The sequence below is a fragment of the Ambystoma mexicanum genome, chromosome 6p, assembly GCF_040938575.1.
Source record: "Ambystoma mexicanum isolate Mex_15411 chromosome 6p, UKY_AmexF1_1, whole genome shotgun sequence".
NCBI lineage: Eukaryota > Metazoa > Chordata > Amphibia > Caudata > Ambystomatidae > Ambystoma > Ambystoma mexicanum.
In genome coordinates, this window is record NC_090935.1 from 889,418,241 (window position 1) to 889,441,278 (window position 23,038).

A 23,038-nucleotide genomic window follows, 5' to 3' on the forward strand; every position below is an offset into this window, starting at 1 on the left:
TCCCCTCTAAAAAGTATCCACTATTATTGCTTAAATGGTCTCAGACCTGGCAATAGAAACGGACTGAAGGGCGATGCACGAGGCGGAGCTCAGGAGGGCGGGATTATGGCCACTTGCGGTGGCCCCGCATAAAAAGAAAAGGACAAAAAAAGTTATGCTTTTTTACAAAAGTGCTCCGGTCCCATCCCGAAGGACGGAATGTCCCACAAGTATGGAGGAAAGGGGACTATGGACTAGGAATAAGGTAGTCACTACGGTGATTAACTTTGTTATTGATGCTCATTGCTCCATCATGGGCGATGACGATTGTGGCATTTACACCTCCTGCACCTGTCTGTGTGGTCCGCAGTCAACTTGCTTACAGTACACAACCTTTTGATACAGCTTCTTAAAAAGAAAAAACTTTTATCTGTATAGTATTTCAATACATTGTTGCAAGGTGTAAGTGGGCAAACTCCATGGGCCTCATTACGACCCTGGCGCTAATGGGTTAACGGCGCCGTAAAAGGCTGCCGTGCCGTTAGCGCCTTATTACGAGGTCCCTTTGCGGGACCCGACCTGAACGGCTGGTCTAGACCAGGCATTAAAGTACTGTACTTGGCGCCTTCCCCAGTCCCATTGAGCCCTATGGGGAAGGGCCAATGTTTAATGGGGAATTACCGCCCCGCCAACCTTGGAATGGGGTGGTAATTCCCCATTGAACATTGGCGGACTTGTTACGATACCGGCACCAACCATGGTGCTAATAGCGCCATGGTTTAGTGCCAGTATCGTAATTAGGGCCCATAACTTAAGGTGAGTGTCAGAGTTTGGCCACTTACACCTGCCTCAGCAATATATTTAGATGATACGTGAAGCAAGGAAACTAAATGGCAGACATTGCTACCTCAATAAATGTAAGTGCTTTATTTGGTGTTCAACAAAACACATACATCCTGTAGATTGTTCTCTTTCAGACTTGACTCAGGCTTGGTGTACAACTAACTTAAGTAACAAAATGTGTCATGGTGGAAAGTGCCAGTCAAGGCTTTTATGGAAGGTGTTAGGCGCATTTGTCCACCAGTTGCGCACCCACTGGCCAGTTGGTATTTAAATACAGTCCTTCATAGGCTAATAGGACCCCCCTTTGAACCTTTGTACAAGGCTTTACTTCAAGATCTTGCATACACAGTATCCTTTCTCATTGCCTGATCTCCACTAAGAATGATAAGCAAGCTTTTGCACTTACAGTGGACGTACCTTTGTTCACAATCCACAAACCGAGTGGTTTTTAGAACAGATCTGATTCTCATCTAAGTATATTTCAAAGTTTCATATAAACCAATCAATTGAATTTTCAGTCTTCTTTTCAAATCCACTGAAAAGAAGAGAAATTGTACTATACACATTAGACGTATACACTTTCCCCAGAATCTCAGTCTCCAGAGGTCTGTTACTCTCCAGGCTGGACTAATCCTCTTCTCTCCGCCCCCTCCAACTAACCCAGAATATGCCTGCAAGATTTATGCATGACCTCAAGCCCAGGGACCGGATCTCTCTAGCCCTAAAATCTCTCCCCACTGGCTCCATGTTTATGCAAAGATCAAATTTAAATCCCTCTGCATCATCCATAAGGTTGTCTGTACCGGGGACCATGTTATCTGCAACTTGCTCTCACTAAATACTCTCCTTCAAGATCATTCCGATCCTCTGGCTCCAACTCTCTGCTTGTTAAGCGCTTCTCTAAGCAGAGAGCGGGCGGACGTTCTTTCCTCAGCTGGTTCTCTCCTCTGGAACAGACTCCCTCTGACTTTCCTTTTCTCCTCCGTCCTTTCAGTGCTAATCCCATCAGTCGCGGAGATTGGCAGTCTGGGCCCTTAAGACTGGGTCCTGGCCTTCTGTCCAATCGCCTACTGCATCTGCCTTCCCCCTGCACTTGCCTTTGGCCTACACTGGCCTGAGGTGTCTCTCAGGTCTGCACCTATTGTTGGTGGGTGATCACACTCTTAACAGGTTAACTCTGCCTCACACTTACCAGTTGCCCGCAACTGGCTCCCTTGCCCTTCACCGTCTGTGGGACCCCCTCCCTCTTATCCCCCTCAACCCCCCCTCGTTCTCTCTGCACTTCCACGCTCAGAATGTTCACGAGGCCTAGTAGGACAGTTGTCATTTGCTTTGAGTTGTCATTTTGTTTATTTATTCAATTTTCCCTTCCCTTTTGCCTTGTGGGTGCTATGAAACACAATTCTTGCTGTATAAGCGCCTTACAAATGCCAAATAAAATAAATAAATAAATACATTTTCTATCTAAGCAAACCCAAAGCACTGCATCAAACCGGTGAATACTTTGCGTCTTTTGCAACAGGGTGAGCAGAAGATCCAGTAACGAAATCCAGTACCTCAAGGTGGATTGTTTATTTATACAACTTTGCTAACAAACCTCTTCCTTTCACCCCCAAAGCTCACCCCACAAGGAGTACAGGAGCAACTCTAGCCTTCATTGCAAACGTTGTCAGATTGGAATTTTCAAAGCTGCAACATGGAGCACAGTACAACACTGTTGCATAGATATGCAAATGAGAAGACTCACAGGTGGCCCAAACAATACAAACAATTCAGATCACCCACTGCCATCTTCGGGTACTGCTAGCTAGTCTATACCAATCATATAAATCTAAGATTCACAAGCCTCATAATGTGAACATTACTTACCAAGTAATCGTCCTTTTTTGGCTTGTATCTGCTTAAAATAACATGCATCTACCCATCCTCCGCATGTGGAAGATGAACTAGTCTCTTTATTTGGTACGTCATGTACGAAAAACAAATGGTCCCCAGGACATTGATGTGTGAGGGATCATAGGTACCTGTACACATAGTTAGGGATAGTGTGACAGGAGTACCCTGTGCACGCCTTTTGCTGATTTTGAGAAGAAAGTGTAATAATCCGGACCAACCACTCAATAGCCTATGCACAGCATATGATTTTAAGCAGACATAAGCCACAGATGGACTACTAACAGATGAGTAATTATCCTTATAAATATGTAAATATGTACACGCACATACATGGAGACTGAAGTGACTTATTATGCCTGGCTGTAGTTTGCAACTTGAATTTATTTACCCTTGACATTGTTTGTGTGTGTGTGTATACTAGTATACTATACTACACTCTCATGCACACACCCAGGTGGTGCCCGCAGCCCTCCAATCACAACTCATTCATCTTGTAAACCTTTGGCAGCCTCCCCATCAATGGAGTCCATCCTCACTCATTTGTATTATGGGCAAAAAGCGATCTGGGTTGAGGTGTCTCACTGAGCCTCACATAGATGAAACTGGATTACATTTATTCAGCGAAGCCTTTTTGAGTTCTAAGTTACAGCTCACGTAGGCAAGTGACCAAAAGATGCATGCCACCATGCGAAACATTTACACAAAGTCCTCAAGGGCAGTGCCATGTTGGAAGACTTCAACACCAGGCATCTATTTTGCTCCGGATCAGCATCAAATGGCTACTAACAAGATAAGATTGCTTCGCCGCAGTGCATCCTCTATAAAAAGGAAAAAAGGTGCCTTATTGTCTACCAACACCGCACTTTAAAAAAAAATGTATTGGTCTTCCGTGAGGTTTTGGGAAAAGCCTGTGTGCTGGCAAAAATGGGTGTGGACAAGTAGGAGCCCAGCAGAAAGATTTGAGTATCAGTCAAAAAAGTAAAAAAAACGCAGGTTTAGTTGGTTAGTTTCTTGTGCATCTAGAAGCTCAGTGCAAACATTTTCTTAAATTTTTCTGAGAAATATGGTCTTTAATATTTGTAACCTGTGTTTTTATAGGTACTGTTGGTTCAAGGATACCTAGCTAAATCTGGATGGGGATTTCCTAAAGGGAAAGTTAACAAAGAGGAAGCTCCAAATGATTGCGCTGCCCGAGAGGTAAGTTCAAATATATTTAGACAACATTTAATTGTAGATTACAGTGATTATGTCTCAGGGGATGGGAAATAACGACCTAGGAAATGGGATATCACACAAACCTTCCCTGGCTCACTTAGCAGTAGAAATAGCTAAGCAGTCAAGGGACACTGCTTGCCAGGTTTTACTGCATGTACCCCCGGGGCCCAATGGGATCTATATATGCTCAACTACTCTTGTAGGGAACCAAGGAGAGGGGGTCCAACTTCTGATTGGGTGAGTAGGACACCGTCCCTGATGCTTCACTTCCCCTTCCTCCTTTTAATTAAGATACCATAGACATCAATGTAGTAAGCATACCAGTCAATGATGAATAGTTGGGAATCTGCATTTGATGATGAAAGAAACGGGTGTAGCCGCTATAATTTCTTGATAATGTGCTTCCAATCTGTTGCAATAATTTTTTGTCTCCTCCCCTCACTCACACAGGTGTACACAGTTGGTAATGTTGGTTCCGTTTGAACATTAGCAATCAAAAATAAAATTGTGTGCATTTAAAAGAAGCAGCAAATTGTCCTTTTTTTGTTTTCTCAACTACAGGCAGCCTTGTCAACGCTGAATATCTCCCAGAAGTGTATCACCTCTAGAGTATCCCAAAAATGCCTAGGTTTATGTATGTTGTGAGTAATCTTGAGGGCATCCTCACTACTTTCCCCAATATATCCGCTTCCCAGTTGGCCAGGGAAGTGCTGTCTCTTTTGGATCCTGACCCTGAGGGTGGATATGACAGGGAGAATCGCCTGTGTGGAGGAGAGTTGGGGAGTGGAGATGAGGAATGGTGCCCCCCCATTTCCCTTTTCCAGTGAACCTAATATCCCCAAGCTTTTGTAAATTACTGTCAGTCCCTTCCCTATCTTTCCCATACATCATTTCCCAGTAGACCTCAATCAGGTACTGGGATGAGGAAGAGACACTACAGAGCCATACATCCTCTTTATGACTCTTAAATACACCGACATCACATTAGTACTGAGACGAGGAAGAGGCATCAAACACAGAAGAAAGACTTTTGGTATGACACTGAGCGGTCTAGTCTTTCTGACATCATAATTGAGACCGGGAACTTTAAATCGAGGAAACAATGGCAAGAGACTTCTGTTTCCCTGTGAGAAAAGGGTGGGACATGAGAGAAGTGGAGACCCGGGGAGGCTGCTGCACGGAGTGGGAACCGGGGAGAAGCCAGGTCGGGACTTGCAAGCAAGCTGGGAGAAGTGGAACCAGCGTTGTGGAAAGCTGCAGACACGCTAGGAGCAGAGAGAAGCTCCTCTTGCGGTCCTGTAGCTAGGAACGCCAGGACAGTGCTTACCAGTGCTCCAGGCAATGCAGCAGGATGAAGCGAGGTCCTTTGAGGATGTGCAAAGGCCTTGGAAAGGTAGCGCAAGGCAGAGAGAGCCAAAGTAGGCAGGGGCACCCCGGGGTGTGTCAAATGAATAGCAAAAGCTGGGAAAGTGCATAACAAGTAATGTTCCAAAATGAGGACCAAGAACTGTTAAAGGGGGCATTATAAAAAGCCCAGTTGTCAATGAACGGAATAAATGGTTGTAATGAACATTTTCAAGAAGCAAAAAGGCATTGCCAGTACTCGTGAGCATTTTTTAGAGAAGCAAATTATTGAAAGGAATGAACGGTTGTAATGAACATTGTCAAGAGGCAAAAGAGTATTGCCAAGAATCGAGACACACTGAATACGTATCGTAGCAGCAGAGCGTGCAGGGAGGTTTATATTGTTCTTTTTGAGCAAAAGCTTCAAGTGAATGGTGATAAAGCAAGATATAACAAAGTATCAAGGATGTGTGAATGAACATTGTCAAGCCTCATTGAAAAGTTGAAACTGTGGCATAATGCATATGAAGCCAATCCAAGTCGGGTGTATCGGTTGCACAACCTGTACTGAATGGACCGTGTAGTCCAACAACTGCTCCTAGACTTTGTGCATCCACCTAATGAGAAGCCACTTTTGTGATTGAATCAAAAAGATATATTTGAAATGAAATTAAGGAATTGAACTTTCTAACTTTGTGTGAAAGGTGACTTTCAAAAGAAAGAACTGGGGAAAATGCCTGTGCTTTGTGGTGTTTGGAACATTGAGAGATCAGGAAGATTACCTAACGGAGTTCAATATCATGTCTCAAAAAATACAGGCAGAGTACTTTTGGCATTAATAGCAGCACAAAGACCCTACTCACAGCGACGATTGTTTTGCTCTATTTTGGCCGCTTATGGAGATCACGTACTTGCGTTCTCCGGACCCTTGCAAAAATAATCATTGGACTCGGATAGGCACAGAATTACACAAAACACATTAGTAATGGTTATAAAGAAATTGTGCGTTATATGCCCTTTATTCATGCATAATAAACCAACAAAAAGAATAGACATATAATCAGTTATATATAAACAAAGGGTAAAAAAGACTTGACCGTTCTGATCGCCACTGGAGACGCCTTCATCTCGGCCACAACAATCCTGCTTAGTCCCACTGCAGGTAGGCAAAGAGATCGATCGTTCTAACGGGATCTGGAGCGGAGCGTCCTCCCATCCAGCGAGACTGCAACACCCGGGGTCCAACTTCTAACTCTGAACTCCAAGAGGAAAACCCTTGTCTCTTATGGGGGCTACTTTCGATCCCCGCCCCTCATGGTTACCAAGCTGCCCTCAGCCGAAGATCAGACATTAAGCATGAAGCATAAACAGAGTGAAGTAATCCAGTTAGAATAAAAAAAACATCTTCCCTTCTTGCTGTCGTTCCCACTGCCCCTTATCACTGCACCTGCAGAGTGCTCCGACTCCCTTTTTAACTTGTCCTTCGGCGGACAATACAATAACTATTCTCCCCAGCTCGTTCATCTGACAAAAGTATGTGACTTGTCTTCGCAGCAGAAATGCATTTTTGCTAGCTGAGCCCAGGAAAACGTGGACTTTCATTACTATTTTCTTGCAGTAAATAGAAGTGAATAGTCAAGATGGCCGCGTAACGGCGCCATGTTTTCTGGCTCATTTTGCTCACGCACTACACCATTTAAAAGGAGTGTTTCAGTTTCCCACTGTCTTTGCAATTTGGTGTAGTTGATTTCAGAATAAGCAGCAATTCTTTTTCATTCTTTATGGGATGTAGTTGCTCTTTCTTGTGTGAAAAATGGAAAATGTTCCTAATGTTGTCAAAGATTTGCTCCCTGCCACAAAGCTGACTGGGTGGATCATATTAGGAAGAAACCCTTGGATGCGATTTACCAGGATCTTTGAATCCGTTTTGGCAAGTTATGTAGGACAACTGACCCATAAGAATCACTGCTTTTGGGATCCTGACCTCTCTTTAGTATGAGGTGCAATGCAGTCGGTCTTAGATTTAGAGACCCTTTTTGAGGTTTGTGGGATTAGGAGGCAGACCAATGGTTCGAGAAGGTCACTTGAGAATTGGCTATGAAAGTGTGCACAGTGAACGGGCAGGTTCAAATATGCAGCTTGCCTTGTTTATTTATAAAGTGCTCCACACCCGAAAGTATCTAGACACATTGCAGGTTTCTTCAAGTTACATATTACAAGGCAGATAGGCAGAGCAAGGAATTATTTACAACATTTACATAGGTTTAACAATCACATAAACTCTGGTATATACACAGTGGATTAAGCAGTGATATAACTCTAGTATATACAGGTGAATTAACATTAGCATTGTTAAGAATAAGGCACATGGAATCGTATTCACAAGGAAAAGCGGTCATCGTAGTAGGAATAATAATGATAGCCTGGAATCTGTTATAGATCCGAGCATGGAGCCAACTTTTTGTTTTTCTTCTGAAACTGTAGGAGGGGTCAGCTCTTAAGGTAGTGGGCAAAGAGTTCCACAGCTGGGCTGCCATGACAGGAAAGCTACGTCCCCCCTGCTTTCTTGTATCTGTTCAACTTTAAAGATCGATGGCACAAAGGATCTTCTCCTTAGGTATTGGTTGGTCCATTTCTGTTTTGGTTTTACAGATAATTGTGAAAGTTGGAATTTCTAGATCCATGCAATTTGGCTTTCAGCTAAGCGTGTTTCAGTAGTATGTATTTGAGTTGAAGTGTCTAAAGGAAGAGTAGGCCAAATGTGAAAGATGGGGCTCAATCACACAGGCCTGTATTGATTGTAAGCAATCACCCATGCTACTTGAATGCTGACTGCCAAAACTGTGAAAATCCATAGTTCACCAGTCTCCATGCTGGTCTCTGGTTCTTCAGCAACAGTTCAGCTGGTAACGATTAGTTACTGCAGGCCAATAGGGTGACGGAATACTCGCAGGATAAGGTTATGAACCAGATTACAGTTGCAGAAAGCTATGGTATGGTTAGCTGTGATGTGTGCAGCTGGTATGGTTCCAGCACCGGGAAGACTAATTTGGTGCCGAGTGGTATAAATTCATGTAAGATTTGGACTAGTCCTACACCTAACCATATTTAAAAAGTTTTTGTTCTTTGTTTCTGTATCAATAATTCTTGGATAGTATATGTGAGTGATGCTTTGGATTTCCAGTGCTGCTGCCCTTGTATCTGGTCTGCGCAGGGATGAGCAGCACGCTCTCTTCTGGGAATCGGGGATCATTTAGGCTGATGTGAAACTCTTAGAGCTTTGCCATCATTCTGGCCTTGCCAAGGTGCAGCAACAGCTTCCTCACACTAATCTTCAGGTTGGGATCCTCGTATGCTCCAGGAGTTCTACCATGGTTAGACAAGGAAGGGTGCAGACTCCAAGGTTGAGCAGGAAAATTGGAAGTAAAGTGTAATATCCATTTCCAAATAGGAGGGCACATCCTTTGAGACCCTTAGTGACCACCTAATAACTTGGGGGCATCCACATTCAAACTTTCCTGGGCTTCTTCTTGGGGGAAAACACATTCCATTCAAAAGGCCCAGACAACCTTTTCTGACACTAGTCGGATCTGGCTTCAGCCAGCTGCTGCCCTGCAATGGCAGATGCAATGTATAGCTTTGTTAATTTCCTTGACGAAATGGGAGCAGGATTTGGGGACCCACATTGGTTTTCTAACAGAGGGGCATCCCTTAGAGCTCTTCTTAGGATGCAACAATTTGAATCCCAAATATGTGAAACACTGTCACTAACCAGTGTGGTCTGAAACTGAAGTATGGAAAGTTACCTGAAATAAACAATTGTTTTCAGCAAAGCTCATCTGTATGACCATCTCACCCTGGACCGTCAGTCGAGCCTGTACAGCAATAGTGGTTGGTCAGCCCACTGAACCTGGTTTGCTAAAGGAGATACGGAGTGAGATGGCTCGCTACCGTGGTCCTGCAGAGAAGAATGATGTTTTCCTTAGTGAAACTGGGCCAAGGGTCAGTTTACTTTGGCAGGCCGGGAGAAGAGGCTGTTTGCAAGGAAGCCGTGTGCCTAGACTGTCTTGTGAGACATTGGGAGCTTGGTGAATTAAGTCTGGACATTGCATCATATGGTCATATTGCTTTTCTGAGCTCTACTCAAATGAAAGCAGTGCTACTGCTAATTAGTCCAGACTCGACTTCAGGTCAAGGGGACTGTTATGTTCGTCAAGGGGTCAAGGGGACTGTTATGTTTGGAGACTGCAATCTGTGGTAATCCAACTGGTTGCCAAAATACAGCGGAGTACCGTGCACAAACCCACAATCTTTGATAAGAACTCTCAAGAAAGGGGGCATTGATAAAAGTAACCAGAGGGAGGTGAAGGAACGTTTCTGTCATGTTCTGGAAAAGAATGGAACACCAAGAACATGTGTCTCCAGTGAATAACTGTTCATCTCACCAACATTGCTCATGACTATTATGTTCCCGATTTACCTCTGATGTCTGCTGGACACAGCCATCTGAGACTGTTTATCACTTAACTGCCAGGTGGCTCCTAGTCATTCAACGAGGGTTGAAGCTCCTGCCTCTTGATGTCAGGCCGAGTCTACCAATGCACTGTATGATGTAGGCAGTCCTGTAATGCGCCCATTCTTTGTAACATCAGTGCCGGGTGGGTTAAGCACCTGCCAAGGTGTACCTGCTAAAGATTGGGGTGCAGGGATGAACTTGACGTGTACATAATATACTGGGCGACCATCTCATTGACTGCTACGCTACTGTTAAATTGAATGCATTTAGTAAGAGTTAACATCAGTTATAGATCTATCATTTAATTATTATTTTCATATTTTCCCTGGTTTTTATTGAATGCGCTTCTATATACACCAGTTTTGCCGGTGGTGGAACCAAACGCGGGATGCTGTTGAAATGCGTTCCATTTGTGTTTTTGTGGGTTTTTATTCCTTGCTGCTTTTACAGAAAGTATTGTTCTGATACTTGTGAACTGCTTAGAATCGCATGCTGTGCATATAGTCTGACATCTAGTGGTAATCGGTGAGTATTGCATCTTTCTTTCGGGGATCGAAAGGGGACGTTGACATGGGCGTGCCTGTAACACTATCTCTAACGTGACGTGTAGTGTATCCAAAATCCCTTGCACGTTGAGGTCCCTCAGATGTTTTTCTTTCCGCCCAACCAGTTGGTTGCCTTATGCAGAGGTTGAAAGAGGGAGATTGCAAATATAGTCCTTTCTTTGTCCCACGACTGATGGTTGTCTAGTCTTTGACTTTCATCTTCGACAGCTACTTCGCGGACCCCTACGCCGAAAACGTCCACTGCTTTCAGCGACTGGTGCATCGGTCGACGCTGTCGACCGCGTGGCTTCAGTCCTCCAGCCAAGCCTATACAGTAGGGAGAGTGGGGCCCTGGAGTTTGTTTCTCTGAGAATGCATTCCTTTTCCCCCTCACTTTCCCTTCCTGGTCTGGCTGCCGCCTTTTACCTCTGCTATGGAGATGACTCAATTTAAGTTTTGTCCGCCTTGCAACAGAAAATACCCTTGGAAGGACACCCATCGCGAGTGCAATAGGTCTAACTCGTGACCACAACGAGCGATCCTGCAAACGTTTTCGTCCCAAGACGTTCAAGGATAGGCGGACGAAATGGTGGGCGGCCTACGCGATGCAGGCCGAGAGTGGAACCCCCCCCCCGTAGGGTCCGTCTCCTCGAGTGACTAGGACTCTAATGGCAGCCATGGCTCCAATGTGGAGGCCATAGACCTTTCTGCGGAACCGTCTGGTTTCCAGTTACCCGTCCCTGAAAGGCAGGCCACTGGTAATGCTATGGGAAAGATCACACCCCAGCGACAGGGGCACACCGACACCACCTAAGGATAAACCTACAGACTCCCTCTACGGATACGTCGAGGAAGCATCAGATGCCAACAGGACTGCTGAAAATTTTGACGGCGCCTACTGATCTTCACAATCGCCTGCGCTCCCAGCATCCGTCGTCTCGGCATGCGTCCAGGCATTCCACCCATAAGGGCGCCTCTTATAAAAAACACAAAAGCGCAGTTTTAGCAGGGCAGGGCAGAAGACCATGAAGACGCCTACAGGCACGCAACAGTCTCGCAGCTATTGTTTCAGCGGCGAACAGACCAAAAAGCACCTCCTCTTGTCAAGAGGAGTATTCTGAAGGGTCCCAGCCCCTCTCTAAGGCTTTCTCTAATAAAGCACTCCCTTCAAAGGACCCTGTTCCTCCTGGAGAGCCTTCCCCCCCCCCCCCCCCCTCCAGACCCCCCTGGTTCATCCCTTTGGACCAAAGTGAGGTTTGAGAACTACATGGACAAACTATCAGTTTGTAGACTTTTCAGAAAAGTGTATTACCCCCAAGAGACCTAGGGAGGATTCCTGCCCTATTTTACCAGAGGTGCAGAAGCTTTCAAGCTAAATTCGTACTCACCAAGAAGAAGTTTGAGTTCTCTGAAAAACCGAAACTTTACAAAATACAATTAGTCAATATTGCACATAAACAATTCATCAATAATTCATGGACGTGAAAAAGAATATCGTCATTAAGACCTTATGACAATGATATTTAAAACAAATAAAACAAAACGCATCAAACACATCAAGAGTAAAACAAGTACATCAAAATAAAACAAGAGAACCAGAAGTTACAATTCGAGCCTGTCATACTGCATCAGTTCATTTTCGATAAATTTGCAGAGAGTCACTAGGACATACATTAGAGGTCTGTTTTCCATGCATCATTCTTGCCCAATGTGATTCAAGACAGTGTTCATAATCTGTTTTAACAAATTTCATTAATGGGATAGTTCTCTTGACTTTAAAATAGGAACAGTATAAAATTAAGTGTTTCAGTGTTTCTCTGGGTTCCGCACAAGGCTGAAAACAAAATGTTTCAATCATTATGTCAGCATTGTCTTTGTTCCAATGCTTAGTTGTTTCTTGTGTGTGATGTAGATTGAATTTAAACCACATATAGTACTTTCTGTAGTGATGACAAGGAAAGATCTCAATGTAAGTGTATCTAGGAACTCGTTTTTTAGTATAGATACAGTATTCTGAATACATTTTATACTTTCCTATTTCTGCAATAGTTTTGCACCAGTCGTTCTCATAGTTTGTTTACGTAAACTGGTCGCAGACACAAATCCTCACTTGTTGTATTAAGTTCCGCAAGTATGTCCTGCATTTGACGATGGCGATTTATTGACAGGGTATTGAGCAATTGAATATTTGTTTTTAAATCAACATAAAGGGAATTGGGTTGAGGTGAACACATTTGATCATAATTGCATAGTTGACGCCATTTCCTTCGAGAAGATGGAGCAATTAGCCCCAATTCATGTCTAAGTACACAATTTGGTAAACTCGGTGGAAGGTGCATTGCTGTTTTCAACAGTGAACCCTGGAGACTATCTAGAAAAATGTCCAAGGAATATAAAAGGACACTTTCTATCTTTAAGGTGAAGAAGTCTATTACCGGTATCGAGGAGTATTTGCAATATTTTGAATGGATTATTTTCAACTGAGAGAGCAAGGGACGGCTTTTAGATTTTAATAGGGACACCGAAGATTTAAGTGAATTGGACTCATTTATAAAGTAGCCCAAGCAGATTGCATTTTCAGTCAATGGTATGGATGTATTTTGTAAATACCATTGGTAGCCTTTGCTCTTGGTTTTTACTCCGAATTTCATTATAGCTGTTTTGGTTGGATTAAGTTATGCGCTCTTGCAAATTCTTCTTTGCTGTCCCCTTCCCTTCCCTCGGGTTGAGAAACTGTTTAGCCCCTCTCTGTCTGACCCTTTTGTACATTCAAGGGCATGCCAGTCCAGACTCCCTGGTTACTAACACCAGGAAGATAGCTCGGGTGCCACTGTCTACTGCAGAAGCGCCCCGACAAAGAATGCAAAAAACTGTACGCCCTTGGCAAACGTATCACCACTTCAGCGGCATATTCAACAAGTATTGCAAATACTACTCTTCTTGCGAGTTATTGTGATGTGCAGTGGAACCTACTTCAGGAAGGCCTCCAAGAATCTCTGAACCTGTGCGATCACGCCTACTGGCGATTGTCTCAGAAAGAAAACTGGTGACCCACAACATCCTAAAAAATAAGTTGGATGCAGCCGAGACGGCGGGGCGTACTCTGGCCCAGGGTACTCTTCTCAAAAGGCACGCCTGGCTAAAGAACTTGGGGTTTAAGCCGGAAACTCAGGCTTCCTTAATAAACCTGTGGAAGACGCACATTTGTTTGGCAATGCTGTGGATGACGCCTTGGAGACGGCGAAAAAAAGGGCACAAGACTCTCAAGTCTCTTAATCAAATCACTGCCAGACCGTATCAACAACGAGGAGGGGCTAACTCTTGCCGTTCCTTTTGGGGCCAGTCTCTTTTCCTGATCTCCACACGGCCAGTATGGTGCAGGAGGTACCCCATGGTCCTCCGGACAAGGCTTAGCTGGCAATAGCCAACACCAACAGAGGGGACAACAAAGAGGCAAGGGTAGAGGCAGAAACACCACGGCAAGAGGCTCCCCGGCCTCAGCTCGAAATAACTCGCCGGCGCAGGTCCCCTCCCATGCTTCCCCGGTTAGGGGACGTTTAACATCTTCTTCCTGCATGGGAGGGCATCACTTCAGACCAGTGGGTGCTGAAGACAATCACCCCTGGTTATTGTATAGAGTTCCACCGGCCACCTCGATACCATCCACCAAGAAGCAGATGCCTATCGCCAGCACACCTGCCGATTCTGCTGAAAGAGGTGCAGATCCTTCAGGACAATTGCACCATAGAAGTCATCCCCATTCATCAGGTAAACAAGGGTATTTATTTAGTGTACTCTCTTGTCCCCAAAAAGGATCTCACCATGTGCCCTGTGTTAGACTTGCGCCCAGCAAACAAATGTGTCAAGCTGTTAGGCAGAATACTGTGCAGTTCCCTTAGGGAGCACTACACAAGATTAGGACTACAGGTGAGAGCAATAAATCCCCTTTGGTATCAGTCTGTACCACAAAGATTTAGTTGTTAGCTGTGGCTGGGCAGTCAGACTTATCTCAAGATGGAGATGAGCAGTATTCTGGGTTTACACAATAGGCCTACAGTACTGTGGCACAAGGAAACACTGACCAAAGCTTTGTATTAAAAAGTAGTTATATATTTATTTTATACACTTCTAATTAAAACACATGTATCACAGTCATCAAGCAAGTTAAATTAAGTCAAAGGAAAAATATACACACTCCCAAGTTAAATTGTAGACCAAGTGAACCAGAGTGAAAACTGAGCAAAATGGCACAGTGAAAACCCCACACAAGGGATACTCTAACAATTCCTTACAAGGGAGGGAAAGCACAAGTTATACACACCCTAGCAACACTTCCCATAAGTTTGTGGACCAATTTAAGCAAGACAGTGCATCAGTATAGGCAGTAAAAGGTTTAAAAATGGGAAGGAAATGGTAGTTGTAAGAAATAGGTGCACCACACAGTTCTAGATGAGAATCAATCTAAAGAAGGCAGGTCTAACAAATGTAGCCAGAGTCAACAGGCCTGTGCCAGAGTCGGTTGGTACAGGGCAAGGGCCCAGGAGCAAAATGTTCTTGTAGCTGCAGTCAAGTCTTTGGTTAACGATTTTGAAAAGGTGGATGCAGAAAGTGAAAAGACAATGTTACGAGAGAGGGGCGGCCAACCCAACAGGTAGGTAAAGGATTTAAAACCCCTTTAGTGCTACCGCGAAGAAAGGGCGGCCTGGCGAAACAATGTACCTTTGAATGAAGAAGTGGCTCCTGCGGTGGCGGTTGTTCCTTGTAGTGCCTGCAGTTTGGGTGATCAAGCAGAGGAAGAGAGGCTCTCGTCGTGGAGGAAGGTTCGAGTTACTGCACTACCCAGGGATGAAACCAGACGCTGTGCTGCCAGATGAATAAAAGGTACGATCCGGGTCCGGGTGGACTGGTGCCTGGCTATCTGGTCTCCGAGTACAGGGTATGGTAGATTCGACCAAGGCAGGTCCAGGATGATGATTGGCAAACTGTTTGGCCCCACCAGCTCAAGGGAAGAAGGCTCTTGCAGATGAAGATATTCTCTCGTCGTATGGAGAAAAGTGGTGAGATGCTGCAGCAGGGCTTCACCGGTGGTTCAGTCGTTGCAGATGTCTTTGGCTTCTCTCCTCTTTGGCTTCTTAGTTCCAGTGCCGACGTCTTGCTCTTCCAGTCCTCAGGACCCTGCTTTTATGCAAAAAGATCCCCATTCATACAGCCTAGCTGTCACTCACACAGTGGTGTGGTCATCTTGGCTACTCCAGCAAATGGAAACACTTTGTCATCTGGTGCCATGCCAAGAACATCAATCCTATTGAATGCCCACCAACACATATTGTCTTGTACCTCTCGCCTATTAAATTCAGTCCTGGTTTTCAATTCCTTAAAAGTCCACCTAGCTGCACTTTCAGTTTTACACCACGTCCCAGAAGAAGGTTTCCTGGTGGAAAATGTCGGTAATCAAGGCTTTTATGGAGGGGGTTAATCCCCCCTATCTCCAACCCAGCTCCCGGATGGGACCTGAACGTTGTACTGACTAATGGAACCTCCCTTTTGAACCTATGCATAAGGCTAGCCTTAAAGCACTCACTTACAAGACCGCCTTCCTGGTGACAGTCACATCAATAAGGAGAGTTGTTGAACTGCAGACCCTTTCACTTAAAGACCCATTTGTCACGATTCACAAGGATAAGGTGGTCCTGTGCACTCGCCCACGATTTGCGCCTACATTTATTTCAAAGTTCCATGTGAACCCATCAATAGAACTACCCACCTTTTTCCAGAACCCCACTAACATGGCAGAATGAAGCCTCCACACACTTGATGTGAGGAGAGCGGTGATCTATTATTTGGAAAAGACAAGACCAATAAGAAAAACAAACCAGTTTTTCGTTTCAGTGGCAGATGGTAGAGAAGGGTACCCTGTCTCCAAATCGGCTATTTCAAAGTGGATCGTAAACTGCATCACACTCTGTTTCTCTCTTGCCAAGTGATCTGCCCTTCAAGCCTAGAGCACACTACTCTGGGCACAGGGGCTTCCATAGCATTCATTGCAAATGTTCCTCTTGAGTCCATTTGTAAAGCAGTAACCTGGCGTTCTGTACACACTTTTACAAAACACTGCTGCCTGATACACACTCTAGGTCGGATTCTCAGGTGGGACAAGCAGTGCTAAGACATCTCTTTGCTACTGTTCCTTCATACATCCCACCACCATCTCTGGGTACTGCTCGCTAGTCTATGCACAGCATGTGATTTTAAGCGGATGCAATCATCAAATACTATTACGGTAAGTAATGCATGTCTTATTTACCTGTTTTTCTGCAATGTAATAAAGCCCAGTGGGTCAGAAAAGTCAGGCTTCAGCACCATGTGTCTTGCGGTAGTGCCTCAGTAGATACTGACAGGAGCAATTATTTTCTATTAGGTTAGAGGACTACATGTCCCAGAATTCAGAGGGTATATTCATATGAACTACACAAAACACACACGATTTGCTTACGAGATTGTTCAGAAGGCATCCTATACTGTTCACACAAACAATTAGCATTTAACAATGAATGCCCCTCTCTCCCATGGAACTAGCTTCTTCAGAATTGCTTTTGAGACGAACTTGCCCTCCTTCACTGTTCACACCTGACAGTGCTGAGTTTTGAGGCCTACACCATCTGCCCATAAAACGGACTTGGCACTGCAATGGCTTCCCTGGGGGAGTGTGATTCGACTTCCTTGGGGGTTGTGAGCCCCTGCTGTAGCATTGCAGCACTCCAAACAAAAGAGTAAGGCATTTGCATGATGCGCCAATGGCTTGTGTAGTGGTTAAAACAGATTGAGATGTTAAGTACATATTTACAGCTGGCTCACTTCTGAACACCGTAATTGCCGAGACCTGATCAGCTCTCACAGCTACAATTACTAAATGGAGACCAGCAGCTTCTACGACTGGAAGCAGGAGTGGTAACGGGTGCACACATGAATGGCGGTTAAACAAAAGAAACCTAGTACAAAAGGTTAATGGCACGGAGGTAGGATTCAAACCCAGCTCCCACAGATTGCTCCTAGTACATAAACAAGTCTTTAAAAGCTTCACACTAGCATGAAGCTTGTAAAAGTGTAGAGGAACATTAACACATCCTCTTAAGTCATTAATGTACTCGGCTCAGCCTCAACCGTGTGCATGAGAAATGCACCTTCCATCTAGTGCCACACCATGATGAAAGTGAACAAGCACTGTTAAACCAACCACGGGTCACTTACCAGGACAAAAGGTCTTGTATCTGGGCAAATGATTCATGAACAGGCATAAGAATGCGCTATTGAAAGTATGATTGCCACTGTACTGGATGTCCAATGCCTTTCAAAGCATCCTCTTCTTGCCCAACTCCGGTGAACCTGTTGTCAAGTGACAAAATGGGATTGCGGCGTTTTTAAAGTATGTACTTGCTGTTTTCGATCCAAACTTCACTGTAGACCGTAATTATTCTTTACTGTTTCATTGCTTTGGGCACTAGGGTCATATAGTTTGTGTCTTTCTGAAGTTGTTGGTGGAGGAGGTATCAACATATTTTAGATCAGCTTAAATAAGTAAGGTGTTTATTAAATGTCCAAACTTTACATATTACACAGATATAATTTCGGCATTGGTGAACAGATGAACAGTGAATCAGTGAAGGAATACATAACAGTGCCCAGGGCATTAGCGGTCTACTGCACGTTTGGACAAGTCACAATTCATGATTCGCTGCAGCAATAATATGGTTAGGCGGGACATGTGTGTAAAGAGTGACCCCAACTTAAGTGAGGTGATGGTAGTTGAAAAGAGAGTCGAGCACACTTTGAAATGCATAAGAATTGGAAGCAGAAGGTGCTTCCAGTACTGTTCCTGAGGCAAAGGTGGTCCATTAGACAGGGTGACACAACATGGAGGAAAGTGTCAATGCTGCTGTGGCAAAGCAGAGGGAAACAAAGCAGAGACACACTGAGTAAAGATAAGCGGAGATTTAAACGTTGTTTTATTTGCACAAGTTTGAACCACTTAGCCAGCGACACAGACTTATTTCCTCAATGTTTTATGTAGAAAGTGGGTGGAAAGGCCATCCATCTAGGTGTTGCAGAAACTTTAGTAAGAGCACAGAAGTAAAAGCAGGATTCGAAGTTGAGGGGACCGGCGAGCTCTCTAGCTTGTGCTTGTAGCCTAGAAGAGCCTGTTTAGCTTGACACCAACAGCTACCAGGAGCTACTTTTGGCTCCCCGGGACCAACGTATGACAAACATACCTTTGTCTCAAATGCACAGAGTTAAATTCACAAACTATAATTAAACATTAGGACTTCTCTATACGATAATTAAAGCATAAGGGGGTCATACATAATGAACAAAATGGTAAGTTTGCATTGCATCTTATGTGGAAGTAAGATTTGTGGAATGTGATTTACTAGCTCCTCATTCCCTATATGTAGCTAATGGTTCCTGGTTAATGGCTCCTGCGTTTAGCTCCTGCTTATCCAGTCTTCATTGTGTTCCTTGTAAAAGATGTGGCGAATGCAAGTCATGCCACTAATAATTTAGTGTTGTCCATCAGTGATGTGCTTACTGACAAGAGGAAAATTATGGTGTATGCCATAGTAAAAAATGAATAGGATGAAAACACAGCTGCTAGTTGATAGTCGGAGAGAATATATATGCATTAAAAAAAAGAATGCTAGACAAAGGAATTTCATGGATCTACACAGCGCAAGATTGATCTAGTAGCAGACCCTTACAGAAGAAGCAAAGAATATCAGTTTCTGTTAGCAATAGTTGACGCCCTCCTAGAAAAAGATGCTATGCAGTAGGTACCAAGGAAGGGAGGCAATCACAGTATCTCGGACACAGGAGCAAACCACTAGACATGGTTCCAACTGACTTTATTAAATTAAAGAAGAAATGTCTCTCCTAGAACTAGTACTACAATGAAGGTTCCCTATTCTAATAAAATAAGAAAATGGTGCTTGTCAGAATGTCGTACAAAAGTATAAACCTCGTCCTCCGTCTAAACCTATGCTATGACGTTAACCGACCCTACCACTAATACAGGAAAATAAATGTGCCCTGGAGAAGTGTCCCTACTCCCTCTCCTTTGTTTGTGCTGGTTGGTGCTTGACCTTCTCCCAAAGTATATCTCTCTCAGACCTTTACCTGCTTGTAAAGTTCAATCGTCCCCAGACTCCTTGTTGGAGCTTCAGGCCGAGGCCTACTTGTAAAGTTAAAAATCCAAATCCCTTGCATTCACCCACATGAGGGGGGACACCTAACCCCTTTTAACAAAGTCTTATTCAAAACAACTAGTTCTCTTCTGCAATTTTACTCTGCAACATCTTCAGTTTAGGATTATCCTCTCTCTCTCTCCTGCTTAAATTTGGTAACCCCTAGTGGGTTGTTCTGTTTAACTTCATCCTCTCTGAGTGTTCTGCTTACTCGTTGGTTTTGCATGGCCTTCTTTAATGTGTTAACTTTGCTTTCTATGTCTTTTCTATCCATCTTTGCCTTTCTATAGCCCCGCTGCTAGTTGATCCACTTTCTTAGCATTCTGACTTTCCTCTGGATGGAGTCAGTTCCGCTGCCCTCCTCCCTCTCCTTATTGGGAACCGTGTTCCTGCTTTTCCGCTGTGTCTGCCGTTAGGGGAGGAGGCCGCTCCTTCTGTCCATGAACCGTGCTTCTCGGTTGTACGGTCACCTTTTGCTTCATCCAGACTCCTCAGTTTGGTCACACCGGTCTACAGTCTTGGTCATGGCTCAGTCTCTTGACCTCCTCCGGGCTTTTGACTCTGGGCTTCCACAGCTCCTGGGATCAGCAGAGTTCTACAGGCTTCCAGCTCTCTCCGCCCACCACGTGTATATGTCATGGTCCTGCTTCCAGGATACGTCTTTTCTGCGCTGCAGTTTCAGACTATTCACAGCCCATTTAGCGTTGGTAAGAGGCTTAGCTGTTGCATGTCTCTCCCTTCAATGAGAGAGAGAATCCCATTCCCCTTGTGGTTCAGGCCTCAAGAGGGGTCAGCAGCACAACCAAGCACATTTAAAGGGCCCTTTTCCTCAATATTATCAGTTCCCATATCTGCAAAAACCATTTGGGGCATTGGTGATTGTTCAGATAGATGGATTTCTAAAGACAGCCTTGGAGTTGGGAAGACTTTAGGATGCCACCCTAGTTAAGGTGAACAGGGAAGATACTTTGAGGTTATCCAAACTCAATCTAGGTAGGTGGATGCACAGTCAATTCTTAGTCTCAGGAAATGGAGAGTGGTCTAAGGCTACAGAGTCCACACATGGCAACACTAAATAATTCAAGCTAGACGACAATGTACACAAATTCCAGTCATTTATTAAGCATTTAAGAACACACTATAAGATGGAAAGTATTGCAATCAAGAACTATATTTCTGATGTTTGTTAATCTGCTTAGAATCACATGCTGTGCATAGGTCCGACATCCAGTGGTCACTGCAGAGTATTGCATTTTGTTTTTCGTAGTCGAAAAGGGGACGTCGACAAGGCGTGTCTGTAACACTATCCCTATAGTGACGTGCGTTGTACCCACAATCCCTCACGCGTCGAGGTCCCTCAGATTGTTTTTTTCCGCCCAGCTTATGGTCGCCTTACGCGGAGCTCCTAGAGAGACATTGCTAAACAAGTACTACGGACCTCGGTCCTTAATATATACTTACTGTTAAAAGATCCCTCCCCTCGACGTTAGCTGTGAAGCTGTTTCTCCGCCGAGCAAGTTTTCGACGGAGAGGAAGAGACGGAGGAGATCCTTCGGCGCTGCCGAACACGTGGCCAGGCCTCGCCGGCCAACATACAGTAGGGAGAGTGGGGGTTCGAACTTTTCTCTTCTCGTCGACAATGTCTTTCTTTCTCCCCTATCTTTCCCTTGGGGTTGTTATCACCAGTTTTTATTGCCTCAGCTATGGAGAGGACACCTTTTAAGTTTTGCCCACGCTGTAGGGGCAAATACACTTGGAAGGATAAACACAAGCTCTGTAATCGTTGCTTGCCCCTCGATCATAAAGAGGACAGCTGCACGGCCTGTAAGCTCTTAAAGCCAAGAACCCTTAAAGAATGGAAAGTTAAGAGGTGGGCGGACTACGCTATGTCGAAGTCAGTTTCCTCACCCGCCGCCGCTGTTACAGAAAGTGACGAGGAGGGTGATAACTCGACGTCCGTTACGGAAGTCATTAACCCCCAGAAGGAGCGCTCGCGCTCCTCGACGTCCGTCCCCGGCCCCGACGGGCTCGGCTCACGCCCTGCTTATGGGGATGAGCACCCCGGCGACAAGGACGCACACAGACCCCATAGGCCTAAACACACAACCCACGGCTCTTCTTCGTCGAGGACGAAGGATCCACCAGCGCCGAAGGGGACGCAGGGCACTCCGGCGTCGACCTTAGACTGTAAGGGTCTCAAGCCCCACCCGCAAACGCAGCCGCGACCAGCGATTGGGCTTTCATCTAACATGGGCGCTACCTCAAAGACACCCTACGTAACGCTCCATAGAGCGGCCGTCGAGAAACAGCGCGTAACGCAGACAACGCAGACTCCAGAACCCTCTACCGACAAACTCGTCGTCGAGAGCCTGGCGAGAATTGTTTCCGAGGACAAACGCAAGCGGACGACGAAACAGACGTCGAATACTGCAACCAAGGAAATAGAAACGCCGAAAAAGCACAAGAGTAGCCAGGAACTGCCCCATTCATCTAAAGGCACTTCTGAACTACCGGAGGGCTTTTCTGAGGGCGACGGAAACCTTTCGTCGACGTTGTGGGAGCGTTCGAAGCGCTTTGAAGGTGACAACACTGATTTCCCCCCTCTAGACTATTCAGGGGTTCCCCATGAGACCATGGAAAGACTCCCTTCTTGTATGGAAAAGATGGAGAGGTTTTTGGGTAGCCAAAACCCACCCACACCCAAAAGACCCAAAAGACCAAGAGAATGGACCCAGGATGACCCTAGGGTCAAGATTCCTAGGCTGTTTCCCCCTTCTACTGATGCATATGACCTCACTGAAGAGGAGCAATACCTCCAGGAAGATGAGGAGTGTTTAGGTGGAGAGGAAGAACATGAGGAGGAGGGGTTTGAGGAAGACCCTTACACTAACACAGGAGCTTTTGAGGAAGATACAGCTACCTCACAGCCCTGGCACTCCCCATCAGCGCAGCCTTGGCAATCCCCATCAGTGCACTCAGACCCTGATGTCTTTCACCCTTCTCCTCCCAAGGACTCACCTATTGGCAACACCTCCCCCATAGATGACCAGCCCTCACTTAATGCACTATTGCGCAAGGCAGCAGCGCATTTTGAAATAGACACAGGGGAGACTCTTCCGGACATAGACTTTGTAGAAAAAGTTATTAAAGAAAAAGCCCCGGTCAGTCAGTCCATTCCGCTCCTGGCTTCTATAAAGAGAAGAATAACTCCTTCCCTTTCCAATCCGGCCTTAGTCAGAGGGGTCAACCCTCGTATAGAAAAGCTCTTCAGCCCTTCGTCTTCTGACCCTTTGTACATCAGGGGACATTCTATTCCGGACTCTCTGGTAGTTACTAACGCAAGGAAGAGAGCAGGAGTACCACTATCTACTAGTGAGGCACCACCTGACAAAGAGGGCAAGAAGCTCTCTGCACTTGGGAAGAGAATCACAACCTCCGCCGCCTTCTCAACTAGGATTGCGAAT

General features: G+C 45.1%; 1 protein-coding gene across 2 annotated transcripts in view; it reads left to right on the forward strand.

The window, feature by feature from the left end:
• DCP2 (decapping mRNA 2) overlaps positions 1–23,038 on the forward strand; it is a 660,306-nt gene that overhangs the window by 208,554 nt on the left and 428,714 nt on the right. For both annotated transcript variants that reach the window (XM_069625507.1, XM_069625506.1), the window contains exon 4: positions 3,817–3,915. In XM_069625507.1, the coding sequence (XP_069481608.1) occupies positions 3,817–3,915 (99 nt within the window). The remainder of the gene's footprint in view (positions 1–3,816; positions 3,916–23,038) is intronic.